Below are 15,645 nucleotides of genomic sequence, written 5' to 3'. Positions count from 1 at the left end.
TACATAAGGGGTTAAAGCGTATTTTCCTCCTAATAACATTAATACGGAATAGATATCCCTCACACAAAATTAATGAGGGATAGATATCCCATACACAAAATTAATGTTGATGAAAATTAATATGATAAACCATTTGGAGACTTTTATGCACCTAGATATGTAAAGAAATGATCATTCTTGATTTTTAATATTTTATATTAAAAAACAAGAGAATAAACAAACAAATTCACTAGACCCAACATGAGGCCTAAAAATATTATTATCTCTATATGTATTGAATTCGGAATGATTCCAAATTCGAGGGTGATGGGCCTAGCACTTTATCAGACTTATGTGCTTGGCACAATTTTAAAACCCGGCCCGGCCCGGCGGGTCGACCCGTGACCCTGCCGACCCGGGCCTGGGATCGGTCCGGGTCTAAGTAAAAACCCGCCTGGGAGTTGGCCCGGCGAAACCCGGTCGACCCACCCCCGGCCGACCCGGGTAAACCCGGCAGAGACCCGACAGAACTATTAGAAGAAAGAATGCCTCAATAATCGATTAACAGACGTCAGATGCCTTTCATAACAATCCATAGAACGAGCTATGGAAAGAAAGAATTCAATTCTTATCCCTTCACTTCAAAGCGGGAGCCATACTCCCGACCTCTCTACACTACCAAAGAGAAGAGAAGATAAAGAACAAAGTCGGATCATCTCTTCCTTCTGGCTCCATCTATAGCTTATGGATCTTGGGGATGGTTTCCAATGGGCAACCATGGAAAGCGAAGAGACTTAGAGGAGAAGGCTTACTTGCTTGCCTTCATTCAAAGTTGTAAGCTGATCCACTTGTTTTATCAATTACAGGGAAGTCGTCCCAGGCTCTAAAGCTAACCTATACCTTTCACTAAGTCCCTCTCCCTCTCTTTGCAAATCCCATTCCTAAACCCTTATCTTTCTCTTTCTCTACACAGTAAAAAAAATATGGGAAAAACAAGTGAAATTGGAGGGCTAATATCAGCAATACAGCCTCCTTTTCCTTTTCTCAATCAATTTTTTTGGTGTTTTTGGTCGTGGGATTCATGGAAAATTTGTGGAAATGGGTTTGCGTTTGCTGGGTTTTTGGAATTGGAATTGGATTTTCTTTATTGGTGTTTTTGTTGGGTTTTTAATGGAGAGCATTTGTGAGGAGTTGGTGAAAATGTTTTTTTTTTTGGTTGACCCGGGTCAACCCATCTGACCCGTGACCCGATCATTAAACCGGGTCGACCACCGGGTCGGGTTTAAAAACTATGTTGCTTGGGCTCAACGCATAATTGAACCCAAGATATTTAAATTTGTCGTCTTAACAGACTCATATACACTTGGATTCAACGTGTAACTGAAACCAAGGTAATTGAGTTGAATATCTTGTTAGACTCGTATGTCTTTGAGATCAGCGCATAGTTAAACTAAAAAATGTTAAGCCTTCAAAAAAATATCAGGCTCATATTATGTGGGCTAGGCATCTTATCAAGCTTAGATACATTAAGTTATTACCCGACCTTTAACCCTTTTAACCATATACCTTTAAAAAAACATATCAGTTACATACATGTACCTATCACTTAGCATTAAAGGTTTGGCTAGTAGTGAGACTCCTCTGAAAATAATTTATCTGCATATAATTGAACCTTTCCACCCCTTACTAATGATCATATTTCATGGTTTTACCATGTGGTTAATAGTAAATTGAAAATCAGATCACAATAATACAACTGTAAAAAATAGTATCGTGCAATACATAAACCATGCTTTTTCCAAGGTATTAAGTTATAAATGCATGGTGTTTGGTAAAATTCCCCTGAGAGACTGGAGTGGTTGTGGGTAGGTTGATTTGTTCACCCTTTTTCTTTGACCTCTTGAGCCTCATAATTCGATGGCCTATACCATAAGGTCCCTTTAATGCCACTTGCTTGACTTACATCTCGACTCACATCACCAGGCAGGCATTAATGCACACAAAGTAGTGATGGTTCAACAATGATTAGGGCTTGGGGTATGATAAATTGATAACTGTAGCGCCATTTCTTTTGTGGACAGGATTAGTTCCATTGCCATCACGCATAAAAGGTTGCATGAATGTTCCCAGAAGAGCTTGTTGTTAAATATTTGGTTTTACGCAAGCAAGGATTTCATTTCAGCATAGTCATGGGGTCAATTCTTTCTAGAAGCTTTCCCTTTAACTTGCAGGTCACTACTACAAGAGGTCGTCGAAGAAACTCTTTTAAAAAACCAGAACTTGTCTGGTTGGTATCGTCTGATCCTGACATGTTAATACCTTAACCAGAAGCCTTTGGCATGAAAATCCTTGTCTATCCAGAAACATAGAATTAGAAATCAGATATTATATGGCATCCCGTTATTTATTGTTTCTCATATGGAATTCCTCAAAACATGACACCTCTTCGTTGTCCGGTCTTGCGCCAGTGGCTAGAATAATTAATGTAAAATTTGTTTACTTGGATCAGTTTGCAGCTTCAACATTTTGTTAAGGAAACAGGATCTATGCCTGCGCATTTTCTTTTAATTGTTTATATTTAAGCTGCCAGCCAGGGGATGGATGTGGACCTTGCACCATCGAGGGCTGTGGGAAGGGAAGATTCAAATACATGGATGCATGGACCATGGAAGAAAAGGAGCTTGGAAAGGGCAGTTGTTTGTTTTCTCTTTTTCTATTGATGTTGTACAAAGTCAAGAGGCAGCCAGGTCATGTCTCTCTCTCTAACTAACTTGAAGACAAGACCTGATATTTTAATCATCAAATCATGAAAGAGGTATAAATGATAGTCGCAATAATCACAGAATACACAAGGCTATAGTTCCATCTATTTTGAGAGTAGTAGGTGAGTGAACAAAATATAAGGCCAGCCCTTGATAAAGATTTTTCACATCAGAAAACTCCATATCCATCTCATCTTTTCTCCTGCTCTTTTCATTTAGTGCGTAAAATTTCAGGTTTCCTATGTTCAGGACCAATCATTTCTTCATATTTTTTATTCTGTAAAAGACTATCCGAGGCCTGATTGATCCATATTGTCGATACAAGATGACCATGAAGAAGGTTACACTAAAATCGATCTTGAGTTGTTGTAGCAGCCCCTTGCCAGAATCCACAAATCGGATCTCAAAACAAGGTTCTTTTCAGAGGCTCTCTCTCTCAGATGTGAGCGATCCCAGTTTACCATTCTGCATAGAAGATATCTCAAATTCTTTCAGTGGCTCAAAACTGCACATATTTACATTTTCAGAGCTAAGAGTTATAACACATAATTTCTCGCGAAGTAATCTTCTTGGTGAAGGCGGGTTTGGACCGGTCTATAAGGGGTTTGTGGATGATAAGCTTAGGCCAGGATTGGATGCCCAGCCTGTAGCTGTGAAGTCACTGGACTTGGATGGCTTGCAAGGACACAAGGAGTGGATGGTTAGTTTTATGCATTCAAGTTATAAGAGAGGTTTTTGTTTAGAATAATTTTGAGACAATTTACCATTTCAGAGTACCGCTTCAAAGTCTTGGCACCGGCTCTTGATTATACTCAAGCTCTCATCTAAAACATTATGGTGTTTTTCTTGCAGGCAGAAATAATCTTTCTTGGACAACTGAGACATTCTCATCTAGTCAGGCTGATTGGATATTGCTGCGAGGAGGACCAGAGACTCCTAGTATACGAGTATATGCCAAGAGGCAGCTTAGAGAATCAACTCTTCAGAAGTATGTTGCTTGGCCTCCTCCTTTTTTTTCATCATAAATCAAGATTGCAGCCAAACATTGATCAGATTTGTAGAAATTTCTGTCACCTGTATAAAATGAAGCAAGTTGAACAAATTTTAGAATCAGTCACTGCTTAGGAAAATTGTGTTCTGTTGATTTCCGTTCAACAAAATTAGGTGACACTTAATTTGACATTGCTGTTAGTAATTTTTTCTTTCTTCTTTTTGGTTAATATGCAGGATATTCCGCTGCATTACCGTGGTCAACCAGGATGAAAATTGCTCTGGGAGCAGCCAAGGGCCTAGCTTTTCTCCATGAATCAGACAAACCAGTGATATACCGGGATTTTAAATCTTCAAATATCTTGTTGGACTCGGTAATCCCCCTCTTTTGAGCTTTATTTCCCATCAAATTGCTGGCTTGCAAAAATATAAATATTCATGTTAAATTGATCCTAAAGACTATTTCTCCCTAATGCTCTCCTTGTAGGATTACACTGCTAAACTCTCAGACTTCGGACTTGCAAAGGATGGTCCTGAAGGAGAAGAGACACATGTGACAACACGTGTAATGGGCACACAAGGTTATGCTGCGCCTGAGTATATCATGACTGGTAATTGATGTTACTGAAACTTTGTTCCATCCTTCCCTATTTGAATTTCTTTAATTCTCTGTTTTGGAAGCCTATGTATTAAGCTTTTTTTAGTTTTTAGTTCACATAAATTATACTACCAGCGACACTTCACCGAATAGAAGCTGGCAGCACCTATTTTAGAAATGTTATTATCAGGTGGTTACTATTCCATTCGGAAGTCGAGAAACCTAACCCAATTTGATATCCTGATTCCAGGCCACTTGACAACCATGAGTGATGTGTACAGCTTTGGCGTAGTTCTGTTGGAGTTGCTTACAGGTAAACGTTCTATGGATAACACCCGCCCTGGTCGAGAGCAAAGCCTTGTGGAATGGGCAAGGCCACTGTTGAAGGACGCCAGCAAACTTGACAGGATCATGGACCCAAGACTTGAAGGGCAATACTCCACCAAGGGAGCTCAAAAGGCTGCTGCATTAGCTTATAAATGCCTGAGTCATCATCCAAAACCTAGGCCCATGATGAGTCACGTGGTTGAGGTCTTGGAGTCTCTTCAGGGTTTTGATGAAACATTTATTCAACCATTCGTGTACATAGTGCCAACTGAAAATGGAAGCAGCGAGTCTTTAAGCAGAGAAGCAGGAGTGAAAAGTGAAGGAGAAAAGGATGCAACTAATGAAAATGGATGCCACAATCACAGGCACCATCAACGTTTTGGTTGGAGACAAAGGATCAAACTGCCTTTTTCTCCAGTATCTTATTCGGATCCTGTCCTTTATAAGAATTATGGAAATGGTTTAAACTCTCCTAGTAGAAAAGAGGTCTAGATGAAAGAAACCTATTTAAAAAAGCATATTTTTTTTTCTCCCTTGAGATATATTGTTTAGTTCATGAATAGGTTCGTATAGTCCGATACATGTAGTGTAATCACAACAGAAGGGATGCAAGAAATATTGCTCAAAGTTGTAGCTAAAATACTTTCATGATCCTGTAAGAGTTTGGATTGTTGAGAAGGAATGTATGATTGTAAAATACAAGCCAGGGCGCTTTACTTAGTTTGGTGAAAATCTTCTTTTACTGTTGAATAAAGTATCTAGCAGAGGAGTAGCACTGCTCTGGTACTGGGATGATGAACAAGGGCATTCATTGACAGCATGCAAATGCCATTTTCTTTCCTTTCCTCGCTTCTGCATGAGAGGTTGAATCTCTCTTTCTCCTTGCATATTCAACGATTTCTGTTACCAAGCATTTGAATTCTAGAACTCAAGAATAGACAGGCACTTAACGTAAATCGTAAGGACACATCCACTCATGAATCATATCTTCTCGTTATTTATTACATTGAGATAGACAAGCACCTAACATCTATCATAATCAAGCACAGAATTCCAGTACTGTTAGAACCAAATAAAATTAGCAATCTGATTATTTCGGCATGGGAATATCTCAATTTCAACAACCACTCACCTGCTCTAATTGAAAGTATCTCAAACAAGCAGCCCCCCCCCCCCCCCCCCCCCCCCGAATGATAAAATGGACCGCAACCTAGAAGAAAAGCTGACTCTGTGGTTCATGGGGGGTAAGCCGGCCTTGAAACTTTTTTAATGGGTTGGTAAGCAATCTTCTTCTTTTTTCCCCCCCTAGTTGAGTAGTTGGTAAGAATTCCTTGTTGAATCATTGGCTATAAATGGTAGTTCCAATGGAACCATCAGATGCAAGCTTCATCAATTAGGTCAGCAACTAGGACAGAGCAAAAGACTACCTGGGTGTTTTTCGGATAAGTTAAAAAGATGATAGTGTTTTTAGCGTCATGAGTCAGATGCCATGCTCGGTCATAATATTGTTTAATTGTATAAGTACATTCAGGGCTGATGAATTTCTCCTTCGAAGTCGCCTTGGTGCCATTACGATCTAATTGAGTTTGTTATTATTTCTAGAGGCGGAGAGTTAGGGCTGAGGAAAAAAATCAAGAAAATTGAGAAAACCAGAAAAAAAAATAACTGAAAAAACCGAACCGTGAAAAAAAATCAATTAAACCGATTAAAATTTAAAAAAAACCAGCCGGTTCGGTTTCGGTTTTATAAGCCTAAAACCGAAAAAACCAAACCGAACCCAAACCGGAAAAAAACGAGCCAAACCGGTTTGAACCGGTTTTGTCCTAAAAACCAAACTGAACCGAAACCGGTCGGTTTGAACCGGTTTTGGTTTTTTTTTTAAAATCTGGTTTGGTTACTTTTTTAAAAAAAACTGAACCGAACAAAAAATAATCACCCGGAGCAAATAAAACTATTCCCCCATCCTTTTTTTTTTTTTAGTTTAACGTGGGTGTCCAGACCAGCTTGCGCGTATCTCGACTAATTCCACGAGCCTTGAAGTTAATGACTATATAAACCTCCAATGATTATCCGGCCAATCCTTTTTTTAGTTGACCGTTAATGGTATACTGAACAACAAGGTGAAACTAAGTTTTTTTCATCAATGATTTTAACGAAGCTAGCTTTATTTTATTTATTTTATTTTTTTATTTTAATTTCAATATTATATATAAAATATAGTCTAGATCACGAGTTAACTACGGTTTTGTTAAGTATTTTTTTAAAATTTAATTTTTTTTTCAATCTTATTTTTTAATATTATCTTAATTAAAAACTAAATTTTATAATTTATTTTAATTTTCTATAAAATTATTAAAATATATTATTTTAATATATTCTTAACCCAGATTAAGTCTTTTTATTCGTGTTGTTTGCAGAACGGTACACCGCTTTAGCTAATAGATTCTTAGATTTAAACAAAAAATTTAATTAATCTTTTAATCTTTTTTTAATGTATTTTTTTTATCATTTGAATTACTTTTTTAATATTTCTTAGTAATTCTAATGGATTGATATAAGAAATTAAAAAATAATCTCAAAAAAATACTTTTAAAGAATTCTCCATCACGATCACAAACAAGCGATTACGGATTTTTCAAGATTTTTAGATGACTGTAATCATTGCAAACAGAAACCTGTTTTACAATCCAGAAAAACAAGAAGACAATTCTGGATTTAACTGGTCCTACAACACTTCCTTTTAACTAACATCTTCAATTGAAATTAAAATCCTTAAATCACCCAAAAAATACAGCTGAAAATAGAAAAAAAGAACACACACAACATTACTGCAATCAAGAGTAGAAACTTTCTTCTTCTTTTTTAACAAAATATACAGCAATTTTTTTTTTCTTGTCTAAGCACAAGCACAGGGATTATCAAGAAGCATCGAATTCTCATCTTCACTTCTAAATAACAAATACCCAATTGCCAACCCCAAGACGACAGCCAAAAACACCCCTCCGTTAAACGACATGACGACTAACATCAACAGATACCCGATCCCTGAATTTATCCCAAAAAGCACAGCTCCTCCCACTCTCGCGGCAGACCACCTCACTTTTCCTCCACCACCCATCGTTCGAAGCAGCGGCTCGTCGATCGTCGCCGATGGTGATGGTTTCGCTTTCACAGATCCGGAGGAGATGAGTTTGAGTCGCATGCGGTGGTTCTCCAGGTACTGGTAGAAGATGGAAGCGATGAGACAAGCGAGTAGAGAGAGAGAGTAACCGAGCCATGTCTTTGTGTGCCATGAGTTAACCAGGATCGTCACCTCCCGGCCCCAATAGAAAGTCATGTGCATCATGATTTCTGACTCGGTGAGTTTTTGATGGAGAAAAAAGGAGCGAGTTCTAGAGAGAGAGAAAAGGGGAGGAGTTAGAGAATTGTGGGCGTGCCAGTTTGGCCTTTGGAGGGGAGGGAAGGAGTATGAAAGGAAGAAAGCTGTAGTAAATTGTGTAGTACACGAAGAGCGAGTACGCTTTGTCGATTCGTACGGTAATTTTTGGATTACGTATTTGCCCTTAGAAGAATGAAGTTATTACGCTTTTAAAGTGGTGTAGGGGAGATTGGCCACGTTATTAAGCTATGTTTGTTTACTTGATGAGTCGCGTATTAGGTTGTGTTTGGTTACAGGTGTGCCACAGTGTTTTTTGTAAACAAATGGGTCCACGTAAGTGTTTGTTAATATAGTATATTATTTTGTAAAATTGTTTTCCAATTAAAAAAAAATATTAAAATAATATCTTTTTCACACAAAAATTAATTTAATAAGCATGTTGAAAACGAGTTAACATGTTAAATTGTTAATATAGTATAGTATATTTTGTAAAATTGTTTTCCAATCAAAAAAATATTAAAATAATATCTTTTTCACACAAAAATCACATTTAATAAGCATGTTGAAAACGAGTTAAATCACATTATCAAACATGTTAAATCCAGCCTAACCTGATGGACTGACTCGATAACCTGTCAATTTAAAACCTAGCCTAAACTAGGTTTGTTTTGAGTCAAATAAGAATGACTCAATTCATCAACCTATAATTTTATTAAATATTTTTTTAACTTAGAGTTGATTTATAGTTAACTCGGTTAAATTTTTATTAATATGATCAAATCATGTGAGACTCAAACAAGCCAACTCCAAGATATATTTTTTTCAAAACATCATTTTTATTTTTTATTAATAAAAAATGTTGTTTTGAGATAGATATAGGTTAACTTGGCAATCGAGTTGAGTCTAGTGATTGTTGGACAGCGTTTTTTAAGAAATTTGAGTTTTTTTTAATATTAAAAATATATATTATTTTAATATATTTTTAAATTTTTTTAAAAAAATTAATTTAAAATTATTGGAGCTTTGATTGCTCGGGTAGAGATTAGATGGGGGCAGTACATGAGTACATGATTGAAATGATGATTAATTTTATTGATTTGTCTTAAACATAAAATGATTAGGTAGTAGCCATGGCTGGAATTCTAAGCTACTCATTCCGTCAAGCATCATCTTATCTTTAAGATTGCGAGAAGGAGCTTTTCAAGACTGTTTATAAACCCATGCATTCAATCAATGAGTTCATAACGAGTCAAATCCAAGCTTGATTTTATATGATTTAATAATACCAAAAAACCATTGCTGGGGGTAGTTGTAATAGTTGCTGTGAATTTAAATAATTCTAATTTATCAATTATTATCATCCTTATTCACAAGATAACAACAAAAACAACATTTAAAAATAGTATCTGCAGTCATTCCATGCTTTTTAAAATATTTTTTTTTGTTTTAAATATTTTTTTTTGTTTTTAAATAATTTTGATATTCTAATATTAAAATTAAATTTCAAAACATAATCACAATATAACACATTACCTTCATGTGGATGATATTTTTACATTAAAGGTCCTCAAGGAGCGTAGCGTGATGGTAAAGAACTTGAGATCTGTACAGTAGATCTCGAGTTCGAGTCAGAACATACATTTTTTGTCAGGACGTGCACCTGGACCCATAAAATACGCTTTCCAGAGTTGGGGTTTCCTCGAATCAAAAAAAAAAAATATTACATTAAAGCTTTGACTTGCCATCTATCTCAACATGCAAGCAGCCAGTCAATTTTATTACCCACCCATCTCTCACCTCAAAGATATGCACGGAATAATTGTTAATAAACAAGCAACATCTTAGTTTTCAAGGCAAACAATTATTAAAAGAGTTTAGTTACTTGATGTCCATGTGTGTTTGGTAATGAAGTATAAAATATTTTTTAAAAAAAATATTTTTATTTTTAATATGAATATATTAAAATAATTAAAAATATATTTAAAAATCTTAATTGAATATATTTTTTAATGAGAATAATAGTTTAGAACACACTTGGAAAAAACAGGTGAACCATCACGACAAACATTACTCACATAGTAATATTAAATTCCATGTCAATTCTGTAGGATTGGTGGATAAATAATATATTATAGTCAGTGGAGGTGAAATGCAGTACAAAGGAGCGTGCTGTGAATTGTGATAGTACACAGCTCTCCCCATCTGCCATCACTGCTGACTTGGCACCGCACTGCATGTGAATAATAATAATATACGCAGACAAAATAGTATAATTTTTAGATATTGGAGTTACGTGCTAGACGCGGCATTCATGTGTTTTTCACTTATTATAATGCTTAAAATATTAAGGCTACACAATGAGAAATAACATGATTATCTAGAAAAATAACATGTTTTTTTTAATTAATTCGATTAGTTTACATGCATCTAGATTAATTTTATAAGTTTTAAAATTAACAACCATGTAAGTCTCTAATAACTCTAAAGTCTGTGAGACTCGAACTGGTGATTTCTAGAAATCAAATCTAGAATCTGATTAATTAAATTACACTTCTCATGGTTAAAATAACATGATTATTTAGTTAACCTTAGACGTGTCACTCAACTGATTAGATTCTGGATTTGTTCCTCAAATATCACCAGTTCGAGTGTCACTAGAAGTTTATCTGGTCGTTAATTTCAGGGTCTTCGGGAAAAAAACATGATTATCAAGAAAAAAAAATCTAAAAACAAAATGCTCAACAAGAGTCGAACCAAAGCTAAGATTAAATTGAATGGGTTCTTCAGAAATATAAGAAATTGGCAACCCACGCCTTACCTGAATTTGGCAAGCAATGCCAACCGTTTTCGAAGGTACCGCTGCCCAATGCCCGTGAAAATCTTGCATAGCTTCATCATTGCCTATGTTGTCTCCTGCGTTGAGTCCTTACATAAGCCAAGGACCCTTCATATACCTAGGAGTCTAGGACCACTTACATAATAAACAATAAATAATATGATAATTTAAAGATTTTTAGGGTTGGTGGGATTAGTCGAGTTACGCACAAGCTGCCCCGAACATTTACATTAATTTTTTTTAAAAAAATATAACAAATATTAATGAACATTAAACTTGAAATAGTAGTAATGTACAGAGGGATTTATTTATACGTGTAAAATTTTACACAAATTCTTAATCTTTATTTGGATTCCTTTCGATTACCATGCTAAACCACAATTTTGTTTTTACTTATACTATTTGTTTCATGAAAAGTTATTCTTAAAAAAATTAATTTTCAAATTTTTTTATATTTATTTATCATTAAAAAAGTTAATAAATAGAAAATATTTTACGGTCAAAGAAAAAATTAGTTTGGAAAGTGTTTTTCTTTTATTTTAAATGGAATACAGTTTTTAAAAGTTGCAAAAAACTCAAAGTATCATATTATTTATTGAATATATAATATGGTCATCGATTTTCTGCTTGCTATATATTTTATTTTGATTTTATTTTTTTCAATTTTATTAATTAGAATTCGATATAATTTTATTTTTATATCAGCTTTAATCCCCATTCTTTTTATTGTTTTTTGTTTTTCTCTTATCTTTTTTTAATTGAGATTTTTTTTATCAATCATATTCGTTCAATGTTTTTTATTGCTATTTATTTTATTTGAAATAGTTTATGATATTAATTGTTTTTTTTTAATTTCATCATCTTTCAACTTTTTAATATAGCTTTGATGTCCATTCTTCTAATTATTATTTATTTTATTTGAAGTAATTTATGAAATTAATTTTTTTTCATTTCATCCTCCTTTAACCTTTTCATATATTAATGTAGTCTTCATTCTTTTAATAAACTTGAAAAAAAAAAGATTAAAACATTAATAAATTATTTTCTAGCTTATTTTTCATGATATAACCAAATACTAAAAAGTATTTTTCAACTCATTTTCTATAACACTGTCAAACATTAAAAAATAATTTACTTTCCAGAAATTTGTTTTTTAAAAAAAACTATTTCAATAAATAGTTGAGGCTTAAAGGTGAATATATTAATATACCCTTGTATATTACACTATTTATTAATCATATCATTTTATAAAAAAAATAATTTTTAGTTTGTTCATATTCATACTCTTTTATCAACTATTTTTATAAAAGTTAATAATTATATTATACTTTAAAAAGCGTGGGAAAAACACTATGCATGTATTGTAGACATAGACTCATTACACTGTGAACCACACTGTACACATAGAGTGTTTGCACTGTGGACGATATTGTGGAGCCAGACCCAAGGCTATTGTAAGGCGACTTTCAAAGGGTGCTAGTGAGAGAAGAAAAGGAAAGAAACATTAGGTTCTGTTGTCAATAGGACTCAATAGCGTTGAGTCTTGCTTCATCCTTTATAAAGTTAGCGAGCTACCATGTTGTGAGGGCTTTCATTTGCGCGTTAAGTGCAGTTTCTGTTATAGCACTAGGAATCGGTGCCCTTAGTCTGAGCTCCAGTCTATTTGAGACATTTCTGCTACGTTCGATGTCTCCTTCTTCACTCCAGGGGCTCTGGTAATCAACTTCTTACTTGATGAAATGCCTAATGCTCCAACCTCTGATTATACCTATTAAGAATCTTTAGATGATCATCAGTACTTTGCTTCTATCCTAAGACATAAGTACGCAATTCAGTTTCTTACTCTATGGCGAAAAAAGCTTGAGAGTCAAGTGAGATTTTGCTAGAGGAAGGATTGTAAGGCGACTTTCAAAGGGTGCTGGTGATAGAAGAGAAGGAAAGAAGTGTTGGGTCCTGCTGAACCCAATAGCATTGGGTCCGCCTGCCCAGCCAAACCCAGCAACTTTTGGACTTCTTGGCCATCAGACCCAATACTATTGGGTCTAGCTTTGCTGTCAGACCCAATGATATTGAGTCTGGCTTCGCCGCCAAACCCAATGTTATTCAGTATATCTTTACAGCCAAACCCAGGGTGCTTAATATATTTTCTATACTCTTCATATATTTTTTTTACATTTTAAAAAAAATTATTATTGACCCGCTGTGAAGCGCGAGCCAATATGTTAGTCACATTTATATCACGTGATAATTCTATATAAATAAATGAAAATATTCATTTAAACCAATAGAAAATACTTCTTTAAATTATAAAATAAAATAAATTTCAAGTATGATATATTTGATAATTTTAAGTTCAAATCACCACACTAACATTTTTTATTTTATTTTGTTTACTTAAATCGATACTTTTATCAATTATAATTGAAATTATTTTCATGTAACGTAGATGATCGTCAATTTTAATAAAAATAATTTTATAAAGAGGTATATTTGAGAACAAGAACAAACCAAGGATATAATTAATTACTTTTTTTTTATTAAAAGATATGATTGATAAATGGTGTAATATATAAAACTATCCATATAGATTTCTTCTAATTTACATTTTTCTTAATCACGCTATCATATGAGGTCTCCTTTGTAACTAGTTTATTACGCTGCACTACAGTACAAGTAAAAAAAAAAATTGAAACTAAAAACAAATCATGCTGAACTATTTGATATATTTATTAGTCTTGTGTTAATAAGTTAATCTTAAAATTTGTTGACTAGACCTCTTATGTAGTATGAGTTTTAAATTAGATCATGCGAGAATTATTTTGACATGATTTATTTAATTTGAAAGATCAAAAAACAACTCAAATAATATGTAAAAAGCGTGGTTTGATTTATTCATATAATTTTTTTTAATATTGAGACAATAATATATTAGATAGACTCGGGCTTCGCGGCTTAACTGATCAAATTCTCAATCCAGGTGATGAGATTTACCGAGTTTAAGAACTTTATTTTTTTATCTATTTTTTACTTAATTGTATGGTAAAAAAAATATATTTGTAAAATCGAGCATAAACTAAATATTGAAATTTTAAAATTACAATAACTTCATAAAAAAATAAATCAAAATAATTTATAAGAATAAATCCAAAATTAAATAAATATTGATCAGTGAAATGAGGAAAAAGAAAAAAGGAAATGCAAAGAAAAAAAAGAGAAGGATGAGTTGACAACCCAAATTGTAGCAGGTAATATCACAGTAATTTACTCCCATGTCAGTGCATTCCCTTTTCTAGGCTACCCCTAGACATTTTTTTCCTTTGAATGTTACCTTAATCGTATTGTTGTCAGATCGGATCTAACTTGAAAATAGGTCGCTGGGTTAACATTCAATTCATCAATCAATTTAAATTTATTGTTTTTATTTAAAATAATATTATTTAAATCTTGTTTAAAAAAAATTCCTTCACTTAACTTTATTAAGTTTATCAGAGTTAATCAATTCGTGACTTAATTTGTTTTTGACTAGAGTAATATTAAAATTAATTCAAATTAAAACTCATTTTGGATTAGATTTCAAGTTTTGAGTTTGTCAAATAACATATTAGGTTGGTTTAATTGACACAAATATAAACAATAAAAAAAATAACAAACATAAACAACACGGAATTTTACCACATAAGTTTATCTCACAAAAATATTGATTTATAATTTTGTTACATAATATTTTTTTCTTCAAATTGGATATTGAAATACAAGCAAACAATCCTATTTATACCGGTAATATATTTATTTTGAAAATAAATTATAAATAAATATAGAATTATTATAAGGGATACTAAACTAAATGAAAAAAAATAAAATTATCAATCAATTTCCTAGATTAAATAGAAAAAAATAAATACATCATTAAAAAATATACTTCTGTTTTAAGATCTCAATTCAGATCCTGAAATGGATGGAGCAAGATTTAGGAATCTGGGAGATCGTACTCCAATGGCATGTTTCGAGACCCGTCATACCTCCTGTTGGTGTGATGAGCCCTATGGCAAAACATCAGACAAAGATCTTTTGAAACAAGAGGATGGATTGTTGTTTTCGAGTACTTATAATGCCTGCTGGTTTTTCTCATTTTATTTACGACACCGTGTTTTATCTTCAGATCATAACAAGCTTATTGACAAATACAGGTAAAGCGACGACAGGGACACCTAGCTGCATGGGCCCTTCGGCTCCTATCTACCACAGCCTCGCGGCCGATACTTTCGATATTTCATAGGATCCCGATCCACTGGTTTCTGTCAGAGTAAGGAGAGCAGGAACAGAGCACACAGCTTTTCCAACCCTCCTTCTCTTTACCGGCGTCTTCACGAAACTGTTACCTAGAAATGGTATACGCTTTCCGCTGCCGCAAATTCTTCAGGAAAAACCAGTTTGCCTCATTTCCTGTTTGATAATTGATTTTTCCTGTCAAAAGCTGATTCCCTTGACAGTAACTACTGCTTATGACAAAAATCATACCACCTGAATGGTGCCCAATAAATGCCACTCCATTGTTACACCATTCGATGCATGTTTATATTTTCCTGCGAGAGAGTACTCACACAATACAAATCCTGTTGCCAAGTTTTATGAAGATGATACATGGCATTGGATCTTAATTAACATCGCTCGATCATAGTTTGATTTGTTTCGTTAATTACTATCGGAGTTTAGTCTTCCAACACAAAGAAGGAAAAAGAGGTCCTCATAACTAAAAAAATAAGAAGATCGAACA

General features: G+C 33.8%; 2 protein-coding genes across 2 annotated transcripts; one reads left to right on the top strand and one right to left on the bottom strand.

Annotated features, from left to right (window-relative positions):
* The first annotated feature begins 2,149 nt into the window (after window positions 1-2,149).
* Window positions 2,150-5,448, top strand: LOC7491982 (probable serine/threonine-protein kinase PBL12). Its single transcript, XM_002309421.4, has 5 exons — window positions 2,150-3,441; window positions 3,594-3,729; window positions 3,969-4,105; window positions 4,219-4,342; window positions 4,580-5,448. Exons 1-5 carry the CDS (start codon window positions 3,067-3,069, stop codon window positions 5,146-5,148), a joined length of 1,341 nt encoding a protein of 446 aa, XP_002309457.3. The 5' UTR covers window positions 2,150-3,066; the 3' UTR covers window positions 5,149-5,448.
* A 1,839-nt stretch (window positions 5,449-7,287) lies between these two features.
* LOC7491981 (copper transporter 5.1) lies at window positions 7,288-8,134 on the bottom strand. The gene has a single exon (XM_002308479.3). It carries the CDS (start codon window positions 8,000-8,002, stop codon window positions 7,553-7,555), a length of 450 nt encoding a protein of 149 aa, XP_002308515.3. The 5' UTR covers window positions 8,003-8,134; the 3' UTR covers window positions 7,288-7,552.
* Between the last annotated feature and the right edge of the window lie 7,511 nt (window positions 8,135-15,645).

This window comes from Populus trichocarpa, chromosome 6 (assembly GCF_000002775.5).
Source record: "Populus trichocarpa isolate Nisqually-1 chromosome 6, P.trichocarpa_v4.1, whole genome shotgun sequence".
Lineage (NCBI taxonomy): Eukaryota > Viridiplantae > Streptophyta > Magnoliopsida > Malpighiales > Salicaceae > Populus > Populus trichocarpa.
Note: the sequence above shows the minus strand (reverse complement) of the source record. Positions and strands in the feature narration are given on the sequence as shown.

Coding starts and splice junctions, on each gene's coding strand:
- LOC7491982 (XM_002309421.4), top strand. CDS start 3,067: ATGACCATGAAGAAGGTTACACTAAAATCGATCTTGAGTTGTTGTAGC. Junction 4,106..4,218: donor CAAATATCTTGTTGGACTCG/GTAATCCCCCTC, acceptor CTCTCCTTGTAG/GATTACACTGCTAAACTCTC. Junction 4,343..4,579: donor GCCTGAGTATATCATGACTG/GTAATTGATGTT, acceptor TCCTGATTCCAG/GCCACTTGACAACCATGAGT.
- LOC7491981 (XM_002308479.3), bottom strand. CDS start 8,002: ATGATGCACATGACTTTCTATTGGGGCCGGGAGGTGACGATCCTGGTT.